The sequence below is a fragment of the Oreochromis niloticus genome, linkage group LG10 (genome assembly GCF_001858045.2).
Source record: "Oreochromis niloticus isolate F11D_XX linkage group LG10, O_niloticus_UMD_NMBU, whole genome shotgun sequence".
Lineage (NCBI taxonomy): Eukaryota > Metazoa > Chordata > Actinopteri > Cichliformes > Cichlidae > Oreochromis > Oreochromis niloticus.
This window is the reverse complement of record NC_031975.2, coordinates 2,411,073-2,434,224: the sequence shown is the minus strand read 5'-3', so window position 1 is coordinate 2,434,224 and position 23,152 is coordinate 2,411,073. Positions and strand designations below refer to the sequence as shown.

General features: G+C 43.1%; 1 protein-coding gene across 1 annotated transcript in view; it reads right to left on the bottom strand.

The window, feature by feature from the left end:
* Positions 1 to 1,155: 1,155 nt before the first annotated feature.
* Positions 1,156 to 23,152, bottom strand: part of uvrag (UV radiation resistance associated gene) — a 90,052-nt gene continuing 68,055 nt past the window's right edge. Inside the window, exons 14-15 of the mRNA XM_003458979.5 lie at positions 14,862 to 14,953; positions 1,156 to 3,549 (exon numbers count right to left, since the gene is read on the bottom strand). Coding sequence (XP_003459027.1) covers positions 2,691 to 3,549; positions 14,862 to 14,953 — 951 coding nt within the window. The 3' untranslated portion in view covers positions 1,156 to 2,690. The remainder of the gene's footprint in view (positions 3,550 to 14,861; positions 14,954 to 23,152) is intronic.

Below are 23,152 nucleotides of genomic sequence, written 5' to 3'. Positions count from 1 at the left end.
TAATGATTCATAGCCTCCCAAAGTAATAGTAATGATAGTTTAAATGTTAGCAGTCTACGGTGTTGGCGAGGCATCCGCACAGGACGTAGCAGTGATGCATCAACACAGATTGGAATGTCTATGGAAGCGGGCAGGTGGAGAGTTGAGGCTTTCATTATATTATATCATGCAGTAAAAGTATTTTCTGTTATTCGCCCATTTTTAATGCAGCCATTCCCACCAATTAATTACACGGAACAAATTTATGGCATTTACTTTTTTGATTTTTAGCATGCTAATGAGCCAGACCATCTGTTGCTCACAAAGCGCACCGGCACTGAACATACAAACAGTAAAATAATCCTATTTTACCTCAGACACACAGCTAGACGCTGCTCAGGGTCAGCCGTCCCTGAAATGATTTCTCTGCCTCCAACTCTGCTAATAGGAGCTCAAACTGCCCCCGACATCCTGAAATATGGACTAAAGCGGTCGCGATACAAAACATGAAGTTCTCCCTGTTTTGCAATTTTGCAAAATCTCAAGAAGTTCGGTCTGTATATACATCATACAACAGAGTCACATCTGGAAAATTTGGGAATTTCTGTTTTTTTTTTTTACCCATCGAGCTCCGTGTGTAGAGACCTTTAAATTTACTGTCACTATGAAGCAACTAGCAGTGGGAGTGAAGGAAACCCACTGACCTCTACATGCTGCTATGGTAAATAATTACACCCTGTCAGCACCTACACGGGTATTGTGGTAAACATAGCTTTGTGCATGTTGGCCTTTTGTCTGCATGTGAACTGTGTTTGTGGTCACTGCAAGCAGAGAAAAACACCTCAGTTTCTGTGCTTAGATGTGGACGAGGAAAACCAAGATCGTGTCAGTCAGTTGTATGCCCACTAGTGTCCAGTGTCAGCTGCAAAGGGATTATTACAAATCGCTTCATGCATGTATGGGGATTTTGAATGGATGGACAATCTCTGGAATCTCTTAGCATTCCCATGTTAGCTCAGGGCAGTCGTGCAACTGGAAAGTTGGTGGCTCCAGTTTCTCCAAACACTTCCATTGAAGTGTGAATGCTTCTGTGTGTGAATGAGATGCTTGAGACAGAATTACTGGTGTTTCTACTTTTGATAGGAACTATTCCAAACAAATGCAAAGAGACGACTCTTAAATGGGATACATACACCCATGCCATTGGACCGCAAGTCTTTAATAACACCCCAAAAAATCTCCATACAAAAGTATATGTACATGGTCACTTACTGAACTGTATGGTTATGGAAATGATCTAATATGGTTCATCTTTCAGTTTTAAATACAATAAATCCCAACAATCAGCAAACACGGTACTGCATCGGAAACACGACGTGCGCTGCCAGTGGAAAGTCCATCTTCATCAAGGCCAGCGGTGCAAAGCAGCTGTCCAAGTCTGGACCCGGATACTGGTTATGACATCAGTCTACTACATTTGACAACATTCATGAGTGAATTCAAACTAAATATTGATTTCTTTGCACACACAGTTGCTGACAGACATAAATAATGCAAAAACTGAATACCAGTGCAAGAAAGCATTGGGAGCAGGGAGACGCTAAATCACAGACGGTGGGATTGAGACACTCGTTATTAACAGTTAGAAGAGCCTGAGTGACATTCCAACAGACGACGGACACGCAATGACAGGTTTTGGTCTACTGAATGTAAGAATCAGTGGACATGTCATTAAATTTATGCCGATGGGGTACGATAAACTTAAAAGGTAAAAGCTGAGAAAAAAAAGACACCGTATCCCTGCCAAGATCTGAGCGCTTCAACCTGCCACTCTTAAGATCCTCATTTAAGACCTGAAGGAGAAACTCGAGCCCGTGAGGAGAATGACGAGTGGGTCAGGCTGTCGAAGCAGAGGAGATGCAGCGTGTCACAGTTAACAAGTCTCTGACTGGGCTACGGGTTCCAGCGCCCACCTCGCTCTGTGGTAGCAGAATACTGCCGTGTCCTTGGGGTCATTGGTGGGATTACTCCAACTGTGATTGTGTGACTATGGTGACATGCTGATGTGAGGTGTGTGCACATTCACACACTTACTTCCAAGTAATCCCTCCTCAAGTGCCCACTGTCATACACCCTGAATGAAGGCTCGGGAAGCATTTTAACTTTTGCTTGTACAGTCGAAGGTGGAATTACTGGGACATCCGACTCTCAAAAAGAAAAACCGCACTAATTCAACAGAGTAGCAGAGTGATCAGGAGGGAGCTGTGGAGGTACTGAGCTGCACTCTGGCTGTGGATCTAGAACGAGGCAAGGTCAAGGCTGAGCGTTATTTTATGGTCCCGTTTACTGGAACAACAGAGGGGGGATTACTTAAACTGAGCCTCAATCCTTCTATGAATCCAAAAGGTCTTAACACTGTTTTCAATCGGTTTGTAAAATATATTAAAGTTTGCATGAACAGTAAGAGCACCGCTTGTTGTCCCAGTACTTGCACTTTCAACTGCTTCTTATTTAAAAGTTTATTATGGAAATGTTTACAATAAGTGCAAATTGGTTGTTTTTCCAGTAGAGCTCCTACGATGTTTTTATGCTATGGTTAAGGAGCGAGAGCCACACATGTCCTCTAAGCCTCGCACGCCCTGCGTCGCATTTTTTCCAAAAGCATCTGTGCAAGTTTCTTCCTTCCTTCGTCTCTCCTCGGGTCCTGTGACTTACTTCTCAGAGTTCTTGCGTGGTCGACGAAAACTGGACATGTTCTCATTCAGTGCATAGATTCGCCTGGAAAACTCCTCGAAGCCAGCCATGTCCAGCTCTCCCAGCACTTGTTCATCACACTCCACAGCCACGGCATGGTCTACGGGGATGCAACGGTAGTCATCCAGCCGGGCTTCATCTGCTAATCCCAACCCCATCCCCAGACCTAAACCAGTGGCCTCTGTGCCCATGATCTCCTCGGCTTGTTCCACTGAGCAGTGCAGCTCTGGGACCAGGCTGATGGGCGCCTGTTCTAATACTAAAGAGCCATTCATGGCACCTGCGTGCTGGGCAGCGGGCATCGTTTCTTCATCAGTGTCCTGCACTGCAGAAGAGTTTGGTGCCACTGAGCTGCTGGACGGGTTCTCCCCCATGTCATCACTGTTGTTCTCTTTATGTTGTTCGCTCTCTTGTTCAGCGGTTTTACGTCCTTCTGCCTCCCCCGCTGTGCCTCTAGCCTCCTGCTTCTCTTCCTTCTGCTCTTCCTCCACATTGGTTTCCGTATTCGTGGAGAGGTCAAGTGGGGCCTTGCTTGGATCAAGGGAGGATGACAGGTGTGTGGGTGATGGTGACGGTGAAGGCGAAGGTGGTGCCAGGCCAACCTGGGACTTTCCCTCACTGATGGCTGTATTGTAGCTGGGTGGAGGGGTTGCTGGCTTGTATTTAAGCTCTGCTTCAGCCTCTGAACTCGCCCTGTTCCTCAGGCCTCGGTCTGGGGAGCTGGTGTGGCAGGGATAGGCCAGCTCGGAAGCTGCAGACACACCGAGGTGGGACTTGGTGGGCACTGGGATGGAGCTAGAGACGTGATGTCGGTCACTGTAAGGAGTAAAGAGAGATATCGAATAAGTAAAGACATTTAAAAAGCAACGATAACAAAGTGCCTCTCTATATGACGGTACCAAATTAAAGATAACATATAGAGCGGTGCTCAGAGGTTTACATGCACTCATCATTGGCGTGAATGTCATGGTAACGACTTCTTTGAACTGATCTTTTTGCAGGGAGGAATAATTGTACGCTGTACACCTTTAATGACAACAACTGCTTGAGTTTGGATTCATTTTCTCTGATCCACACACGGTCAAAAGGCCTACACATGCACTCACTTAAATCTTTTTAGAACTTGTCCTGAAGGTTCAACCATTTAACCAAAGCCAATTTAACCAATACCAAGGCCTCTCAACCTGTTTTCAGTGATCATGACTGATTTGCAGTTTCTCCTTGCCAGCATCTAAGGGATTTGGATTGACCAAGATCAGGAGATCTAAGAAGAGTGAATGATTTGCACAAGTTGGAAAGGCCTCTTTTTCTAAACAACTGCTGATTCCAAGATTATTAGATCAAATAATTGCATGCAAGTACATGTTAATTGGATGTGTCACCACTTTTCTATGCTCTGGAAGAAACTGTCACCTTCAGATAAGTGAAAAAGGCCAACATTAAGCTTGTGGAAGGGCCTGACCTCGTTGAAAAATTGCAGCCTATTTTTACAAGCAGAGTCCGTTCTAGGAAACCTGGAAAAAGAATGACCATGACTCTATGTACTGTACCTTTTTAGAGTGAAGAGGCTGTCGCATAAATGTGATATTGTAAATGAGAACATCTGCAGGCCATCAACTAACAACGCACAATTTCTTAACATATATGCAGCCAGGTCAATTCAACAATGACCAGTGCAATCTCCCAAAGCAGAGGATTATGAATGAGCTGACCTGATGATGAGGTGAGCAACGCTGCAAGTAAAGCATATAGTTATGGAAGAATCAAATGACACCACAACTTTAAGTCCTGAACTTTTATTATTGCTCCTCTTTAATAAATCCAAACAGTATTTTTCAATGTCAAAAGACGGTTTTACACGGACACCGTTTGTTCAAATCTGTTATAACATATTGTTCGTATTTGTAACAGATCAAAGATCAATTCTGCAGCCAACAGAAGAAAGTGGGGAATCCTAAGAAGACTTTCCCCTGGTCCAGCAGCAGCTGCAGCTCTTTGTAGATCGCTTCACCTCACACCACTCAGAAAACATTTGTGCGCTCTGTGAGAGCACTATACATTCAACTTCTGCTTGCTGGAAAAAGCACAGCAGGCGCCGACCCAAGTATGTCAGACATTTTCTTCCATCACAGATAACAGTCTTCGGATCGCCCCGCCCATAAACTGGAGCCATAAATCTATTTAAACGGGCGCCTCGCCGCTTATTTCCGATAGCAAGGCCACGTATAATTCATTGGAATACTCTGCTTAAAATGACCATTCTGGTGCAGAACAGCCGGGGTTAAAGGTGAAGCAGGGCCTAACTGTGAATCGAGGTCAAATCTCTGATCAGTCAGACATGCGGTCGTAACAGACGTCCTTATAAAAGTTTTCCTGTCACTGACACTCACCGAGGAAGTCTTCTTTGTAACATTTGACATCAGTAATGACAGCACTGGTTGACACGTGCGTTACCCAAAGGTCTGATGGACAGTTTCACCACCAAACCCATGACAGCTTGTAAAAAGGACCTTGGGTCTGACCCTCTCAGGCATCCTGCCAGGGTGGTCCTGACAGGGACTCGCTAAGCAGAGTGGAGAAGCTCGTCTAGTTTTAAGAGAAACGTGTCAAACTTCAAAGTGCCTGTGACGCAGTAAATGAGAAACATTCACAGTCTGAAGCTCCAGTATGAAACTGCTTATTGTAACAACCTGTACATACTGTCCCTCATGGCTCACGTTTAAGCTAACTGGAGGCTTACGTGGAGATGTACACGTTGGATCGTCGAACAAGGTCAGGTTCAAAAAACAATAAAGGGAAGAGGTAATGACGCTATGCACTGAAAGAGTTCCTCCCAAGTGTGGTCGACAGGAGCTAGGCTCTGCTTTACTTGGCAGTACAGGTCAACCAAAACACATCATCTGCTACAACTGCTCTCCTCCAACAGGCACATGGTCAGTCCTGAGGCAAAGCGTATTTGGGCAAATTGGAAACAATGTGCTCTTTACCACCTAATTTTCTGGAAACATCAATAAGAAGAAGGAACAGAGCGAGAAGCTGAATGATTTGCCATCTCAAACACTTATCTGTAACTTTCCAAATGGAACCATCATGGCCTCCTTGGAAGCCAGTTCAAAAAAAGATTCAAAACCTGAATCAGTGGAAACGCATAAAGGCAGATGCCGTGAGAAGTCATTTTCCATTTAAGTAATTGGAAAATGTTGTTCAGACTGAAATGTAATGCACATTTGGAAACCGAAGAAGACCGAGTAAAAATCTGAAGATTTCCGCGCATCATTTATAACAAGCTAGTAAACGATTACTATGTTTTCTAGTTTGACCGATTGATGTCTGTTCGGCAGTGGCTGATTAGAAGCCTCTGACTTTAATTAGTATCGCTTATTTTCTTCCAGTCCTCCCTCCAGCTGGCTCACCATTTAACCCATCTGCTCCGATTTCATCTATGCCAGAGAACAATGCATTATTGACACTGGCATAAAATCACACGGTCACCATACAGTCTTTTACAGAATGAGGAATTTTGTGTTTGGACCGTGTTACTTTGTTCCACTCAGTTTCAAGGTTAGGCTCCTATTACTGTCATTACTTGTGTCAAATTGTGCGGCAGAGTATTAGCAACAGAGGAGACTGGGTGTGTCGGGGAGGAAGCCAGCCAAGAGAATCTACGAGCAGGAATACATTTTTCTTTTTCGTGAAACATTTTAACTGTTATAGCTATTTCGTGCTATTTAATACTGGCAATTAGGTTAAATAGGTATGACCATATGTGAGAATGTGTGTCGATTAATCATGCCATGAAAACACTTCCTAAAGTTGTCTGGAAAAGGCGGAACTTAAAGTGGTCACATTTAAATAATGCCAAGTGCTTATATCAAGCAGCACAGGGTAACTATATGTCTTGTTAAATAAATCCAGAGCTTATTATGAGTGTTTTCACATAGAAGGAGAGGTGTTAGGAGCATCTGACCAATCACAAACATAGATAAGACTTGGAAGGAAGTTGTGTCTATGAATTCGTATCTATTACTGATACTCACGGGCGGGAAACAGAGTTTAGATGCTCTCTAAAAACCCTAAACCCTGCTGTCTATGCACAGAGGGTGGAAGGAATTTCCAGGAATGGGGTGTTATTGTCCGTTTGGATAGTAGACACTGATCTCTAGGTCTGTAGTATATGACGATGTACTCAGGTAAGAAGTAAACTACCTTTGCAGTGCAGTAAACCAAAATTCTGCTTTATAGTACTTCCATTTAGAGTTACTATATAAAAATATCAGAACCACAGTTAACCTGAAATTCAACAGTTTTGTAAGAGAACGTCAGGTGAGTTACTAATCGTGGGTGACGCACAGATATTCTTCCACGCCTCAGATGGGTTTATTCAGCTGCTCTCTGAGCTCCTTTACTTCTGTTTAAACATATTCAGAGTCAGATCACATCCTTTTTTGGGCTTTTTCCAATAATTGTGAAGATGATGCTGGTGGTAATTTAGAAATGCTGTCATTACATAATGCAGCTTTGACTCCATTGTTTACAATATTCTCGGTAGTCTGCAGCACGTGGAGGATCACAGCAAGCTGCCAACTGAATGCACTACTGGAACGTATATACAACACTGTTATCGTTTTACATACAGTATAAACACCAATGACACCATCTTTTCCTCTTTTTTGACACAATATACATATACAGTATATTTATATAGAGTATTGGCCTGCACGTGTACACCACTTATGAAGACGAGATGCTGTAATCTAGGCTTGAGCTCTCAAACTTTCTGTGCAGCTTGGGAGCTTGACATTTCACGCCGACTGGAAGTAGACCTGTTGCTCCCTAATGTATGCTGTGCAGCTCCACAGTTAGCACAAGCTGCTCACCTACAGGAGACATTTAAGTCTCACTGGGCCCCGGCCTCAAACAAACTACACATTATAAAGGCTACTAACAGGCCTCTGTCTAAATCATCAAGCCGAAAACTCGACTTGCCAAGCCAGAAATAGCTGTCTTTCCTCTTAAGCGTTTTGCCTTCTCTCTTCCTTTCCACTGCTGTTGTCAAACCTGGCACATTTCAAGGCGATTCAGGAATTTGGTGAGTCAAGCCTTTTTACTGTCTAATCCCCTGACAGGCTTCACAACACGCCCCCGATCATATCCAAATGCTGCTATGGCGTCACAGGTTTTGGGCCAAAGCTAACAACAGCAGATAAGACTTGTGCGTTTGATGTGGTTTAGGGAAATCCCTGTGAAACGACTAAAGTAAACATTACTAAAAACGTGATACGTGGTATGGTGGAAGCTAAGTTTTCTTTTTGCTTTATTAGAGTGGCTCTTATTGACTGTCTGGCCTTTGAAGACAGAGACTGACCGCAGCACAGCATGTGGAGCAAAAGCTGGGAACATCCTCGCACTACTCAATGGTGCTGATGTGCTACGGAAATTACAAAGACAATCTGCAACACTGATATACAGTATGTATGTATACACAGTGTGTATGCAGTATGCATGTTGCTACCATCTTCCTGCGATCTAGTCCCCTCAAAAAGTCAGTACTCTCTACTATTTATGATGAGCTGTGTACAAACCCCACTTAAGATGCTGGGTTGGGTCAGTGGCTGTCAAACTCAGGTGTTTGGGCCACAGACGACCACGCGGGGTGGGGAGGGGTATTTATATTTATCTTACATATTGTCAGAATGTAAGATATTAAAAAAACTAAACAAAATGGTATCACAACTTTTTAAAAAAGGTGAGAGAAAGAGAAAATATATTCCCAAATGAGGAGGAATGGATGCTTGGAGACTAAATGTGTATTTACACTAAATCCCATGAACATGAAAAAGGAAATGTTCTAGAGTTCTTTCAGAATTATTGAAAATACAGCAATTCCACAGACAACCTGTCAAGCTTAACGTCCCTTACAAATGCTTATTTTTGGTGTATAACTCAAGAATTTCTCTTCCTTTTTTTGCACTGACAGGAGCGCAGCTGTCTAAATATTACAACCCTCGGTGTACTTCATGCAACACAAATCCTTTTGCTAACTTCAGTCACTGTGGGGTTTTGGGGAAGATTCACATCCACCAGCTGTGGCGCTGAATGTGCATGGCTAGGCGCCCTGCCACACCTTGCTCCCCCCACACACGTGTACGTAGCCCTGCTTCCAGGCACCGGAGTGGGATTAGGACCCTGTGAACTTCTGCCAGGCCCTCAGCGGATGTGGAGCGGCAAATGGGACCATGTTGAACGTGTTTGCTTTGATGTCGACAGACTGTGTAGTTTACAAAGAACTGGTTTCTGGTGCTGTCTCTATATGCCTCTCGATAATAGATTCACCATTTTCCCACTGTTTCTCATCCTTCAGCGAGATTAGAGGAGAAAAAAGAAAAAGAAAAAAACTATACTGCTCATTTTTCACCAGGGCTGCATTGTATATACTCTGACATGTTATGATGTGTTTCTGAGAGAGAACTGTTTGGAAATCTATTAAGATATGATCAGCAGTTTCCCAGATGAGCGTCACGAAGCCCACTGTATAAAAATGACATACGCTCTTATAGATTCTTACACGCACTCCGCTTTTCCATTCGGTCTGTATAAAATATCCAAGATGAACCCACTATGCACCCGTGGTGTGGGTATGAATTATTTCTATATGTAGGAGGGAAATGTTTCCAAATCTGTTCTGGAAACAGTTCCCTGTGTCATAGCCTTCACCACATCATTCTTGTTTGGATGTGTGGAAGGAAGAAAAAGGTGGCAAAGAGGCAGATAGGCAGCTGATTAGCCTGCCTCTCACAGGCTATATAGCAAAATTACCTGCAGCTGTCATGTAGCCTCTTAAAAACATCCATATTTCATAAGTCCCAGCTCCAGGAATTCTATCTGAATTCAGCCTTTTTAACCCGACAGGAAGAAGAACCGGAACTGACCTGGATAGAAAGCAGCGCAACAGTGCGTCTAACATGCATATCCGTCTTACACCATCCCAGAGACTCTAGAATATTTCCTGGTTACAGTGAAGCTGTACTTTTAGACAAAATGTGTTGGTCAACTTACTAAGTAACACAAATGAACAAATAAAATGTTGAAAACATAAATGTACGTACATTACTCTTCTTGCTCAGAACAGGCTGTTTCGGTTGGTGTACAAGGAGCAATAAAGGCGGATAGTTTCTTTTTTCAAGCAGCAGTCAGAAGTTGAGAGATTTGTTCATTCACACCACTTTACAGAGGATTCTTTCATCAACAGAGCCCTGTATCAGGCTGGACTTTCATCTGGGCGAATCCAAAAAACACCGGGCTGCTCCATTTATAGAAGTTACATAAGCAACATTACATCAGTGAAATACTGGACCGTGTGTCTTATGACGACACTTTGAGCAAAGACAGTGGGCATATACATTGTTACTAAGCTTCTTTTTGCTATTTTAAGATTTTCTTTTTTCCTGTGAGTTACTGCAGGTTAGAGTAACAGTAGGCTACAAAAGCTACTTAAGCAACCATTTATTTAGCCGGGGGAGCTTAATTTAGGTGGAAGACCTAATGGAATGATTAAAGAATGAATCTAGTTTAGGAACGATTTTTTGGGGAGGCCTAGAATTAGTTTGTATTCATTCCACAATGGAAAGAGGAGGCTGTGGTTCTATTTGTGAAAGTCAGAGCTAGGGCTGTGCGATATGACCAAAATCTCATATCCCGATATTAAGACATCTATCGTCCGATAACGATATAAATCACAAAAATGTAACATTTTCTGTAAATTCTGTGAATCTCGGGCAGCTCGACTTGCGTGAAGTGTTTCCAGCTGGGCGTCGCGTACCTGGAGTCGAGTGTTTTAACTGATGCATGAAACGATACATTTTTAGACATAAGTTGTAACAGCCGCTGTTTTCTTTGTGAGTATTTATTACACAGCGTGCTGCGGGGAAAAGCCTGTTCCAACGTTTGAGTCTAAGGTTTATTTTTTAGCACCTGACGGCTCTTTTTTGCTCCTCATCCGTAAATACTCTGCATCTTTCACGTGATTCAGTTTATTTTGAAAAGTCTCAACAGGATCTTGAGCTTTATTGTGAAAGGTTTATGTGGAAAATAAACAAGCGGACACGAGGTGGTTTTACCGTCGTTGTTGCTAACGACAACGCATACAAACAAGCGCTTGTCCGTCTCTAGTGTGGTTATATTAAATATAAGAGAAAGAGAGAACTTTAGGAAATTAATATAGCCGCTACAGTGACCATCAAAATAATGAAAAAATATTGCCGTAAACAGTTTATTTTGCGACACCACGAAACAAACGATAGCGTAAAATGAAACGATAGACGTTTTTATATCGTCATCCGATATATATCGTTATATCGAACAGCCCTAGTCAGAGCAGAGGCAGAAAATCCAAAGACAGAAACTAAGAAGTAGAAACTAATAAACTAAAAAGATTTTTGTGAAATGTAAATCCAGTGGAAATCTAAGGAGCTTGGAAAGAAAAGTGGACCTCTTTAGGTTTCTCAAAGACGTTTCAGCTCCCATCTGAGAAGCTTCTTCAGTTCTAAGAGCTCGGTGCAGAGTCCAAGGTATTTAAGCCCTGGTGGGAGTTGCTCCTTAAGAGGGTCCCCGACCCACTATTGACTTATCATATAAGTCAATGTGTGAAAACAGGTGTGGGTCATTATCAACAGAGGTTTCAGGGGAAACCACTGTGAGACAGTTTCTGACCAAGAAACTGTCTCACAGCCGGCTGTTCACCAGCGGTGCTAGTTTCAACTATGCAAACACAAACACTATGTCCAGACGAACAGAATCTACGTCTTTTATTTGGTTTCTCTGTCCAAAATGTGAACATTGGCATCCTCGAAAGAGTGACGAAATGTTGTTCCGTCCATTCTGCTCACCCTAGCTGGTGTCTGACCTTCTTTACTGTGCATCTCTGCTGATTGGATGAAAGCCCAGTTGGGATAACCACATGTTTAAAGAGGTTTCTGTACATGCGTGTGTTCCTTTTCTTTCCCTTCTGCCTCAGAGGGGACGTTTTCTGCCCGGTGTTGCAGGGTCCTGATTACTCCAAGTCTGTGTTCCAGAGGGTGGTGGGAGTCAAAGAGTCGATACTGGTCTGCGTGTGTGGGCTTCCGATAAACTTCAGCATTGAGGTTTCCATTCTCCTCAATGTACACAGCACAGTCCAGAAATGGCAAACTATTATTCTTTGTACTATTCACTGAGTTGATGTGAACAGTGAAGGATTCTATTTCTTGGGTTTTGATTTGTCATCAACGTATCTGTACCAGTGATTAGGTACTGTTCCTTTAAAAGGGCAAAGAGCCTTACTTTCCACTTCCACAAGGTTTGCTACAGTGGGTGACACTGGGGAGCCCATAGCACATTCATGTTTTTGTCAGTAGAAACCTTCATTGTATTTCAATGGCATGTCCTTCATCCTGTCATCCTTCTCTCACCCCAACCGGTCGCAGCAGATGGCCCCGCCCCTCCCTGAGCCTGGTTCTGCTGGAGGTTTCTTCCTGTTAAAAGGGAGTTTTTCCTTCCCACTGTCACCAAAGTGCTTGCTCATAGGGGGTCATATGATTGTTGGGGTTTTCTCTGTATGTATTATTGTAGGGCCTACCTTACAATATAAAAAGTGCCTTGAGGCGACTTTTGTTGCAATTTGGCGCTGTATAAATAAAACTGAATTGAATTGAAAAATTAAAATTGAATATTTAAAATATTTGGTTGTAAGGCAGAGGTCTAAAGTGTGCAAATCTGATTGGGGGTAAAGCTAATTCTGTTCTCTGAGGCGCTGTCTTGCTCTAGTCATTTTCTGACCGTCTCCACTGCCTCAGTTTTAGGTATGTAGGTGAAGTGTGAGACCACATCAAAGGGCTCTGTGGTTTCATCTGGATCCAGTGTAAATTTCTGATTTGGTCTTTGAACTGAAGAAGCTTCTCGGATGAAACGTCATCAAACTCGTCTCTGAAACTCGCAGATAACCATGACCTGGATGGCTGAGAACCCACACCAACATAGATCCAGTGGAGTTGAGTCCCAGAACATAAACATGGACAGCATACCATTGTGGGTTTCATTTGAACATACACACATATACTTATTAAAAGAAAATTGTTACCTTTGTTTGACTCTACAACTATTGTCCTAAACTTTCTTCTTCATCTTCTTTATGTCTAATATCTGTTACAATTTCCTGTTGTACTGTGCTGTATTGAGTAGCTAAATGGCAAAATATCAAAACTTAACTAAAATAGTTTTGCTCAATAAGTACGACAGGGTTTAAAGACGACTTAGTGTTGTGGCACACCATCAATTATTAGTCTTCAGAGGTGCCTGTAGGCAGACAGAGTGCGCTTCCAGTCTTTGTGCTAAAATAAACTAATCAGCTGCTGGCTGCTTCATATTTACTCTACAGAAACGAAAGTGAACATCAATCTAGTTCGTACGTATTTTCTCCAAATGCCGAACCATCTAATCGCTGTGGCAACATAGCTGAAGCTCTATATCTTCTGACAGTGCTAATGACAGATAAATCTGTAACATGTGTTTGTGGCTCAGTGCTGCTCAAAATGATGGGAACAGCAGTTTCTTTCACTCAGCTGATGGCTTCTGAGTCAGTACAGAGCAACTCTCGTCTCTGTCACTGTGGTCTCGTTGTCACACAAGAGTGTGGCTGTGGAAAACCGCTGCAGAAGACTTCCACTTTCTTTAAAACCTTCCACGCGCTCGCGCACACGCACACACAGCTTCAGGGTTAGCAGACCCAAGCTTTCATCTCATCTATCTTTGGGCTCTTCCACTTCCCGTGAAGATTTTTTGGGGGTGGGACAGAGTTGAGAGCTCGAGCTTTTCATGGCTTCTTTCCTTTCAAAACAAAAGATTATTCAATTAATGTGTGTAACACACATTTTCCCCTTTGCTGACCCTGGGAGAGGAGATCAAAGACAGCTTTGTCTTTTATAGGGAAGTGGAGCTGAAGTCTGATGGAGACCAACTCCCAGGTTTTAGTAAAGGGTTACTCACAGGCCATAAGACTGGAGCAGAGATCTAAGCATTCCACTAGACAAAGTAGCTGCTGCAAAACTCATTACCCACTCCTTTTTTTTTTAGATGTAGGGGAATGATGATGTGCAGGGACGTTACATCATCATAACTTAAAACAGCGTATTCTTTTAGCAGCGCGCACTTTGAAAGTCTTTTGTAAATAACAGTCTATGTGACAAACCAAGCGCAATGTTTAGTGTCAGTCAATAATGAATGGCTGCACCAAATCTTTATTTTCATTTCCTACTAATGTTCTGACTACTGCGCTGTATATTCTCTATTAATCTGTTGTTTAAGACAGCGGTCCCCAAACTTTTTTGCGCCACAGACCGGTTTATGTCCGACAATATTTTCACGGACTGGCCTTTAAGGTGTCGCGGATAAATACAACAAAATAAAAACAGTACCGGTACCAAAAAAAGAAGATTTATTCAGGGAAGCCGAGTTAATGATAAAAACGATAAAAACCCTGAAACCCATAAATTTCACACCCAAGCCTTAACTCTTGTGGCCTGGGACCAAACGACTCATGGCCCGGGGGTTGGGGACCGCTGGTTCAAGATACAAAACATGAATGGCACTATTGCTGATTAGCTGACCAATTCAAAAGTGTTAAAGAGTCTGTTTGTTTTTGGCAGCAGTGCTACTATTAGCCTACTTTAGCCCATTTCATGGTTGAAATCACTAACAGGGACAAAAGTGTTTGTAAGTCAGAGTGTTGAAAAGTGTCAGACGGAAGACTTTGTCTGTTTGTCACAATGTACGGATTCTTCTAATAGTTCAGCTCATTTGAAAAGTGTGCTTGTCATTACTGATGTAAATCGGCAGCTTGTGTGTTTAGAAATGTGCGCGTTGTTAGCAGATCTCCAGCAAAAACGTCTACTTCAAAGTTAGCGTGTTTGAGACCGTAGCACCATGTCCACTTGCTGTGCTTAGTAAACTTTACAAACTATCAACTTGGAGCATGGTCTATACAATGAATTTAGCTAAACACAGCTTGCGTGTGAAGCTGCATGTGTCTCCTCCACAGAGCAGATTTTTGAATCATCTTTAGCACCCACTGTACAAAGTGTCTGCGTCATTCTTACCATCGCACCATCAGCCCATGTTCCAGGAAGTTCTTCAGGTTGGGTAGTGTCTGCTGCAGGTCTGGGGTGGTCAGTCCATGTTGATATCTCAGCTGCAAGACAAGGGAGCCACATGCTGTGTCATTAACTCCTGACAACCTACCACATTGTACATGTAACCTTACACGAAGCGTATGGTGGGCCGGCACCGCCGCATTTAACTCTGACACATGTGCACAGTCTCCATGTTTACAGGAGATAGAAATATTACCTACAGAAGAAGTCTACATTCTTTCGCCATGACACAGTACTATTCTCCCCTTCAGACTATTACTCATCTGGACACCGAGTGGGCAGTCTTCCCTGATAACAGGCATGTGCGCTAATATGTAAAGTGTGTGGAAAGACAGGAGATGAGATGCGGGTGGCAAGAAACAACAAACACGTTACTGAAACATCTGGATGAAATGGGGCAAAGACAGGACATTAGAAAGCCCATTACATTTTCCCATGATCCCTCCCTCTCTCTCTTTAGTAGGCTGACTTCTAAATTTGGCCTTGAACAGTCCCCTCCTTTTAGCCACGGCACTTTATTTCATGATGATACAATCAAATCTTACATTTAAAAAAAAGAAAAAGTTTCAAGGCCACCTTGAACCTCCAGCACTCGTGCCAGAAATATCTCTTCCAACAGTTGAGTGATGTCACAGCAAGCCATCAGTTGTCCCAGGGAGTTTATTTAACCTATATCACTGAACAGCAGAGGAGCATCATGCCACACGTCTAGCTTATATCTCAGAGGCCCCTCTATCACATACACACTGCCTACACCGGCTCACATCTGTTTTGTTTCCACTTGGGTGCCACAGCAACCACTCAAATTTCTTTTTTAAACACTTCTGTGGTGAAGAGATGAAGCGCACATGACTATGACAGTCCACTCACTCAGGATGCACTCAGATGCAGCTCGTTGATATATGAGCACTTAATGGATAAGTGGCCTAACTGAAAAAGGAATTAAGGAGAAATAAATGTTGAGGCCTCTGAGGTCAAAGGTTAGATTTACCTGTTTACAGTAAAAGAAGAGACAGATGTTTTCAAGGTCGTCAGCAGGCCTTCAGAAACGTCCACACAAGAAAGTTTTTTTTTTCTTGTGGTGAACTTTGCTGTAGTGGCACAGTAGCCACACCTAACATTTAGGTTTCACAATCCGGTGCTTTTGTGGGGCTCTCTTAAATTATTTTGTTGTATGACTAAAAGGCATGATGTGTGAAGTGATTGTGGTTACAAAGCACAACTAAAGAGTACCGTATTTTCTGCACTAAAAATCTCTAAACAGTGCGACAGTGCGCCTTATGTATGAATTCTGGTTGTGCTCACTGACCGATTTTATGTGGCACACGGTGCTCAAAAATCTGTCTTAATGTTTTAGTACGACTTTGGTAAGCTACGAAGCTGCACCGCTTGATGGATTGTTGGAGCATTACGGCTACCGTAGTCAGGAGCCTCGCAGAGTAATCTGGGTCCTAAACTCTGTCTTCTTCAGGTCCCAAAGTCAAACGAACACAGAGCATCACTGAGAGTTAAAAACTGTCTAAATTCTTTCATCTTTAATAAAATGATCAGCGTTGCTGCTTTACCAGGTGTAACAATTAAATTTAACATCCAGGCATCCATGAAAACAGGATTTATTAAATTTAACAGAGTTAGAAGTTAGCAGGAAGTTAGCTCGCTAGCTTCCACCTAAACATGATATAGCATGTTCTGACTGAGAGATTTCTGAAACATTCAAACGTACAGCTCTGCTATCACTTCCAACATAAATGAAGACAGAAAACTAAACAGCAGTGACGTTTGTAGGGTTACTGAAGTTGGGCTAGCTGCTATATAATGATGTGCTACGTGATCGCTAGCGACACAGCTATGTTAGCATAGCATACACACAGTGAAGCTGGAGGATGAATGCTAACCACTCGTTAAAAGTTAACGTGAGGGTTCCCGATGGTTAGGGACAAATGCAAGAGAATTCAACATTAATGAATCAATGGTACGGAAGTGGAGGAAGCAAGAAGAATGAGTTGAGTAAAGTTTGACTCATCTGAGTGTTTTGTTTTGCTTATAATCCGGTGTGCTTTATGGCCTGAAAAATATGGTACACGATAAAAATTCCCCAAATTATATTTGTATGCATTATTTACCCAAAGACATAAGTTTCATTGTATAACCAACAGGAGAGCAGTGAGGCTTTGTAGAGGATTGCTGCACACTCGTCTCTCAGCCCACAACACAGAGACCAGTGGTAACTGTAAGGATATCCATCTGAAGCCAGATTAGGACCCGTAACAGCGTTGATGGAGCTGATCTGCTAAATTCTGCACAACTTGTCAGGATGATGTGGTACTGTCACCCCAGCTGGCAGGTGGATGGTGTGAACACAAGTTGTAGTTTGAAAAGATTAAACAGCAAAAATAAGTTTGGCAGTAAAAGATCTTCAAATATGAGAAACCCAGACAAACACCAAGCGTGGCTCCTGTAAAGCTTGATTAATAGTAAGCAGAGGCATAAAGGCACTGAAACAAAAAGGGCCACTCGACATAAATCCCCTTCAATGTCAACAGCTGCCAGAATAATGTGCACACTGTATGGCATGAAGGGTACAGTATGTGTATGATGGACTGAAGTGTTTTGCATCAATCTTGCAGTGTGTTTTTGCATGTGTGTGTTCTGGTCTCAAATGGCCCGTGTCTGTTAGGGGAGCACCAGAATCAACAGCCCTGACAGTATCAGAGGGAGGTTTTATCAAATACAGTTCATAGTGGGGGAGTCGGAGACAAGGGTGACACCTCAAAACCCAGCTGATGATGGAACGGTCCAAAACCTACGAGAACAACACAGAGATCCCATTCATGGATCAAGGTAAACATCGGGGTTCTGACCAAGAGATGGTGGAACTGGGTTTGAATCGTTAGGCCAAGATCAATAACACCAACAGATTTAGACCCAAAAAAGAGAAAGCACAGCAATGTCAGCAAAGTGGGGCTGGCTGCTAAATGCTACAAAAATTCAAAACCCTTTCCCACCTCACATCAATCCCAGAGCTTTAAAAACAATAAAGCAGAAATCATGAATCAGATATAAGCATGGAATAAATATAAGGTTAAAGCCTTTGTACAGCATAATATATGTTTTCCTTCTCAGTTAGGCAGCGTAACAAAATGCTATCTTTAAAATCCGATTACTTGGCCTGTGTTCATGAGTGTGTGAAAAACACTGATGTCAAATTACATGGCTGTATGTTTGAGTACGTGTGGAGGAGAAAAAGCATGAGCCTGCATTTGTATGTGTTCCTTTTATTGTTTTCCTTATGATTAGAAAGTACGCGGCGTACAGCAAGCGGATATAAGCGAATACGAGAGAGTGATGGGTGACGTTACAGTCTCGCTCCCAGTGATCTTCATCACTGTGGAGGCTGGCGTGAGCGATTTAACTTCTGATGTTTTTGGTCTTGTTTTGCTCTGCAAGGGGCAGCCAAGCAGAAGAAAGTAGGCTTAATAGGAAAGGGAGCGAACAGCTTGTTTCAGAGGACGAGGGACTGCACCAAGACGTAGTATAGGGTAAGAAAGGATTATTACTGAACTGCAAATCATGCAAAACTGCTCTAGGACCATCTGTAGACAAATATATCGTGCTGGAAATGAGCACAGTAGGTATAAATATGTCCCTCCTGAGGAAGCCCATATGTGGTTGCTTTGTATTCTGATGAGGAACATGGCTGGTTCTTTATAATGTATGCCTCCTGCAAGCCAACGCTGAAGAATTCCAAACTCTACCTGCATGGATATTCACTCAAGCCAAATCTCTGCCAGTGTGCACCAACAACACTTGAGCTAAGTGTGTGTTTGGCAGCAGTGCAGAGCCACCAGTGCTGGGCGACTGCAGCTTCACACTGTCTCTGTAATGAGGTGTTAAACACATTCAGACAGTTTGTAAGGCTGAATGCATACAGCCCTACAGCTGACCCAGCGCTCAGCCAGCCAGACTATCAATATTCATAAACCAGTCTGGCCCTTCCTGGTAGAAGCTGCATTAAGTTTCTCCTCAGGGTTCACAGGGTATGTGTATATATATATGAGTGCTGCTTGTGGCCTTTGTGTAGGGAAGAAATTTTTCCTGTAAGCTGGCTTTCAAATATGCAAGCATCAACCCCCTTATTTCTTCTTCTGACCCGCCTTCTGATCTCTAGACACAAACAGAAAATCAAAATTGGAACATAGAGAGCTGAGAATATTGTAAAAGAAGATGAAAATTGTGAGAATCCAGCAACAGGGGGCCACAAGCCAGTTTACTCCCCATTTATCCAGGCCTGGGATCAGCAATGCCATGAAGCTATGGCAAAGAGCTGCTGAAGCTGGGTTAAGAAGAGAGGTGGTGATCAGTGAGCAGTGGTATGGCTTTATACTGAGAAAGAGCACTACAGATGTGATGTTTGCTTTGACAGTACTGATGGAGACGTATAGAGAAGTTATTGTGTCTGTGGATCTAAAGAAAGCATATGATAGATCACCAAGACAGGAGCTGTGGTACTGAATGAGCAAGTCAGGAGTGGCAGAAAAGCATGTAAGGCTGGTGCTGCACATGTATGAGGACCGTGAGAGTAACATATGGGTTTAAAGGTAGAGGTGGGACTACATCAGGGATCTGCTCTGATGTTTGCAATGGTAATTGACAGGCTTACAGATGAGGTCAGGCAAGAGTCTTTGTGGAGTATGATGTTTATGTGATCTGTAGTGAGAGCATGGAGAGGTGGAGGGATGTACTGGAGAGAAAAGGAGTCAAAGTCAGTAGATCCGAGACAGACTACATATGTGTGAATGATAGGGAAAGGTTAGCATGAAAGCAGTAACAGTAGCCAAGGTTTATGAGCTGAATTACCTTAGGTCAACCATCCAAAGCAACGGGCAGTGCACAAGAGAGGTGAGGAAGAGAGTGCAGGCAAGGTGGAGTGGGTGGAGATTAGCGTCAGGGGTGACTTGTGAGAGAAGGATAGCAGCAAGAGTGAATGAAAAGATTGGTAGAGAGATCTGCTGTGATGTATGGTTTGAAGACAGCGGCGCTAACAAAAAGATGGAAGGCTGAGCTGAAGATGATCAAATTAAGAGTGAGCAGAATGGACAGTATGAGAAATGAGTACAGCAGAGAAGACAAGGTTAGAGAAGCAAGGCTGAGATGGTTTGCAGACCTCAGAGGAGGTTTACGGATGTAAAGAAAGAGGATGTGCAGAAAGTTGGTGTGTCAGAACAGGATGCTCGAGATATGATGAGATTGACGCAGATGATTCACTGTGGTGACCCCTAAAGGGAGCAGCTGAAACAGCAGCAGTGAGAAAGACCTGATGCAGCTTAATGGCTTAAAGCTGGGTGTTATTTCCAACTCTGTGCTCCATGAAAGCTTTGACTGCAGGATGGAAACAAACAGCTAAACAGGAAGGTTTAGATTCTGGTCTAAAAATTCAAACTGTTTTTTGGGAGTGTGTCGCTGACACCAAATAAAAAACGACTTGTTTTCTGCTGCACACAGCAGGATTGAACTTTTGTGCAAAACAACAGCATGCAGAAACAATCTCAGTGTTTCTGTCAGCAAATACAGAGCCGCTCAAACAATTGCTCAGAATCAGATCACTTGAGAGAGCTTGTCATTTCCAGTTTCCCTTTCATACCTCCTTGTGATTTATGATGGAGTCATTTACGTGTTTGTGCACGAGTATGGATGCGTGCTTTCATGCTGCCCACAGGGTTCCTTGTAATAGGGCTAACCATGCCGTGGCAAGAAATTCCCAGGGCCCATTGAGGACAGCTGAAAGGTGAGAGGATCTAGTTCAGGGTGGGGGGGGAGTGGATTGGGGACACCCACTGGGGCTTTTTCAAATGATGACATAGTGAAATCGATCTAGCAAGGGATCCTCGCTGCTGCACACAGTTCTGTGTATGTGTACATTCCCTTCAACAAAACCCACTCAGGGCTTTGGAGACTGCAGCGTGTCTAGTGGGTAATCAGTCTGTATGACAGCAGCGTTTATTACGAGTGTGTGAGTTTAGAGAACGAGTGCAAATGACCCATCACATCTGAGAATTTGGGGACTCATCCCTATTCATCATCAAGATAAAGGAACAGCCCAAAGAATGCAGCAGTGTATACAGGCCCAGCTTGCCAATCCGCTGGAGCCATGACCACACACAAACACACGCAAGCTGAACAGGGCTGGCGGGAACCAGTCGGTTTACAGTACATGCCACCCATCATTTGGCAAAATCTGCTTGTTTGCTCTGAACTCTGTAAAGACACTAAACAAGTACAGCCCCACTCATGCCGTGTATTACCACTTCCCCGAGTTTGTCAGTACTAATCACATTCAGATTAAAACCACGAATATGGCCGGGCTGCTGAGAATTTTGAGGTTTATTACTGACGACGCGTTGCAGAAACGGTCGCCCAGGTAACTGGTTTCTGAAGTCTGTTTTTTCTTCTCTTGAGGTTTCGAAATCAAAAACAAAAGTCACCATATTTAGGTCAGAGAGTGCTTATCAAGTGGTGCTAACAAGCCTGGGTAGCAAGCTGCACCCCTGGTGCTAAATAATAAACTAATAAAGTACTCGACTTTAACTCATCACAACTAATGCACAAATTTCTTGAATGGACTGTACTGCACAGTGTGACATATTATTTATCATGTATTAAAATGCTCCAAAAGGCTGCAACAGGTCAAACACAGTCAAGAGGTCCAGTTCAGACTCGAATTAGCAAAGGTGATGTCTAGCAGCCACTGCCGACAGCTGAACACCTGTCAGTTACAGCACACTTCATTTTTCCCCTTGGATTCGCCCACCATAAAAGGGTAACTATCTGTAGTGGAACCAGGCTACAAACATGGTGTAAAGTTGGTGCCATGTTCTGTTAACTTTAACATGACAGTCTCTGGGTTTGACCCGCTTTTCCACTCCAGAAAATGCCATTTTTGCCATTTCTACACTAGCTTTGTTTTTCAGCATCACAGGTTGCTATCTGATGCAGCCCAAAACCTGAACTTGATGAGTTAAAAGGTGAAAGTCTCCAAATCAAACTCTGCAGGATCATATGCATGCCTAGCCTGTCCACTGGGGTAAAGACAGGAATGGTTATTTTACAGAGCACATAGGTTTTACATGCTCCCTGGGGAAGGTAATCAGGGAGCTCATTAGGTCCTATGACAGCTTGTTATAAAGGGGCTAACCAGGGGTTCCTCCCTCCACTGTCCCTGTGGTCAGACTGTGTACAGGATACTTCAGCAGAGGCGGCGAGGCTGACCCAGGCATTAGTTTTCATCCTTGGACCTCATATGTTGAGAATTGGAGCTTTGGGAGATAACTTGCCACAGACAATTTTTCAGAGCCGTGCCTTTTCTGTTTAAGATGATTGATTCATGAACAGCTTACATAACAGTGAATGAAAAAGAAACAGAGTATACGAAGAAATAATATTGCAAGAGCTGAATGATATATTGGCGTAGCAAAATCCCCTGTAACAAATTATGACCATTAGTCTGGACTAATTTGTTACAGTGTAATTAAACTGTTCCCGTCACTCCTCTCATCATGATAGATGGAAAGTCTGCAGTGCTGTTAATTGTTAAGCCAAAGCTAACACACAGACCAGGTTTTAGATTACTATTAAAAATCTGGTCAATTCTAAAAAGCCCAATAAAACAGTGAAAAAGCGTTACTGTAGCTAATGTTGCATTTACCTAAATTCGGACCGATATGGGTTGTGATGCATATGGACCATCCCTCTGTTCAAGTGAGACATGCAATAAAACAGCAGTTTCTTGGCTGATTAGAGCAGCTTTTGGGCAGCTGTGGTGTCTTTTCGGGTCGTTTGGCTGGTGCGTGAAAATCACCCGCCCCACACGCAGCGCGCGTGTGTGGCCAGAACTGCTTTGCAGATGATTTCCTCACACTCGATGGCAGCAGTTCCATGTTTTACTGTTCTCATTATAGCTGCTATTATATTAGCATCTGTGTTTTTGTACAACCAGCGCACGCAGTGGCACGTCAAAGTACATTTTGTTCGTTTTTGTTTGCAGCTCCGCGATCCACACATACGGCTCTGAATCTCTTTTCTCCGTTTGCCTTCGTATCTTTTGCAGCCAACGGCTTCAAGGTCGAGTCCAGCCTTGAGGAAATAAACATCTGATTCACCTCAGTGGGCTGATATGGTGGAAATGTCAGAACACTATATTTACATATGGGGAGATTTCATCTGATATGTTATTTTGATGT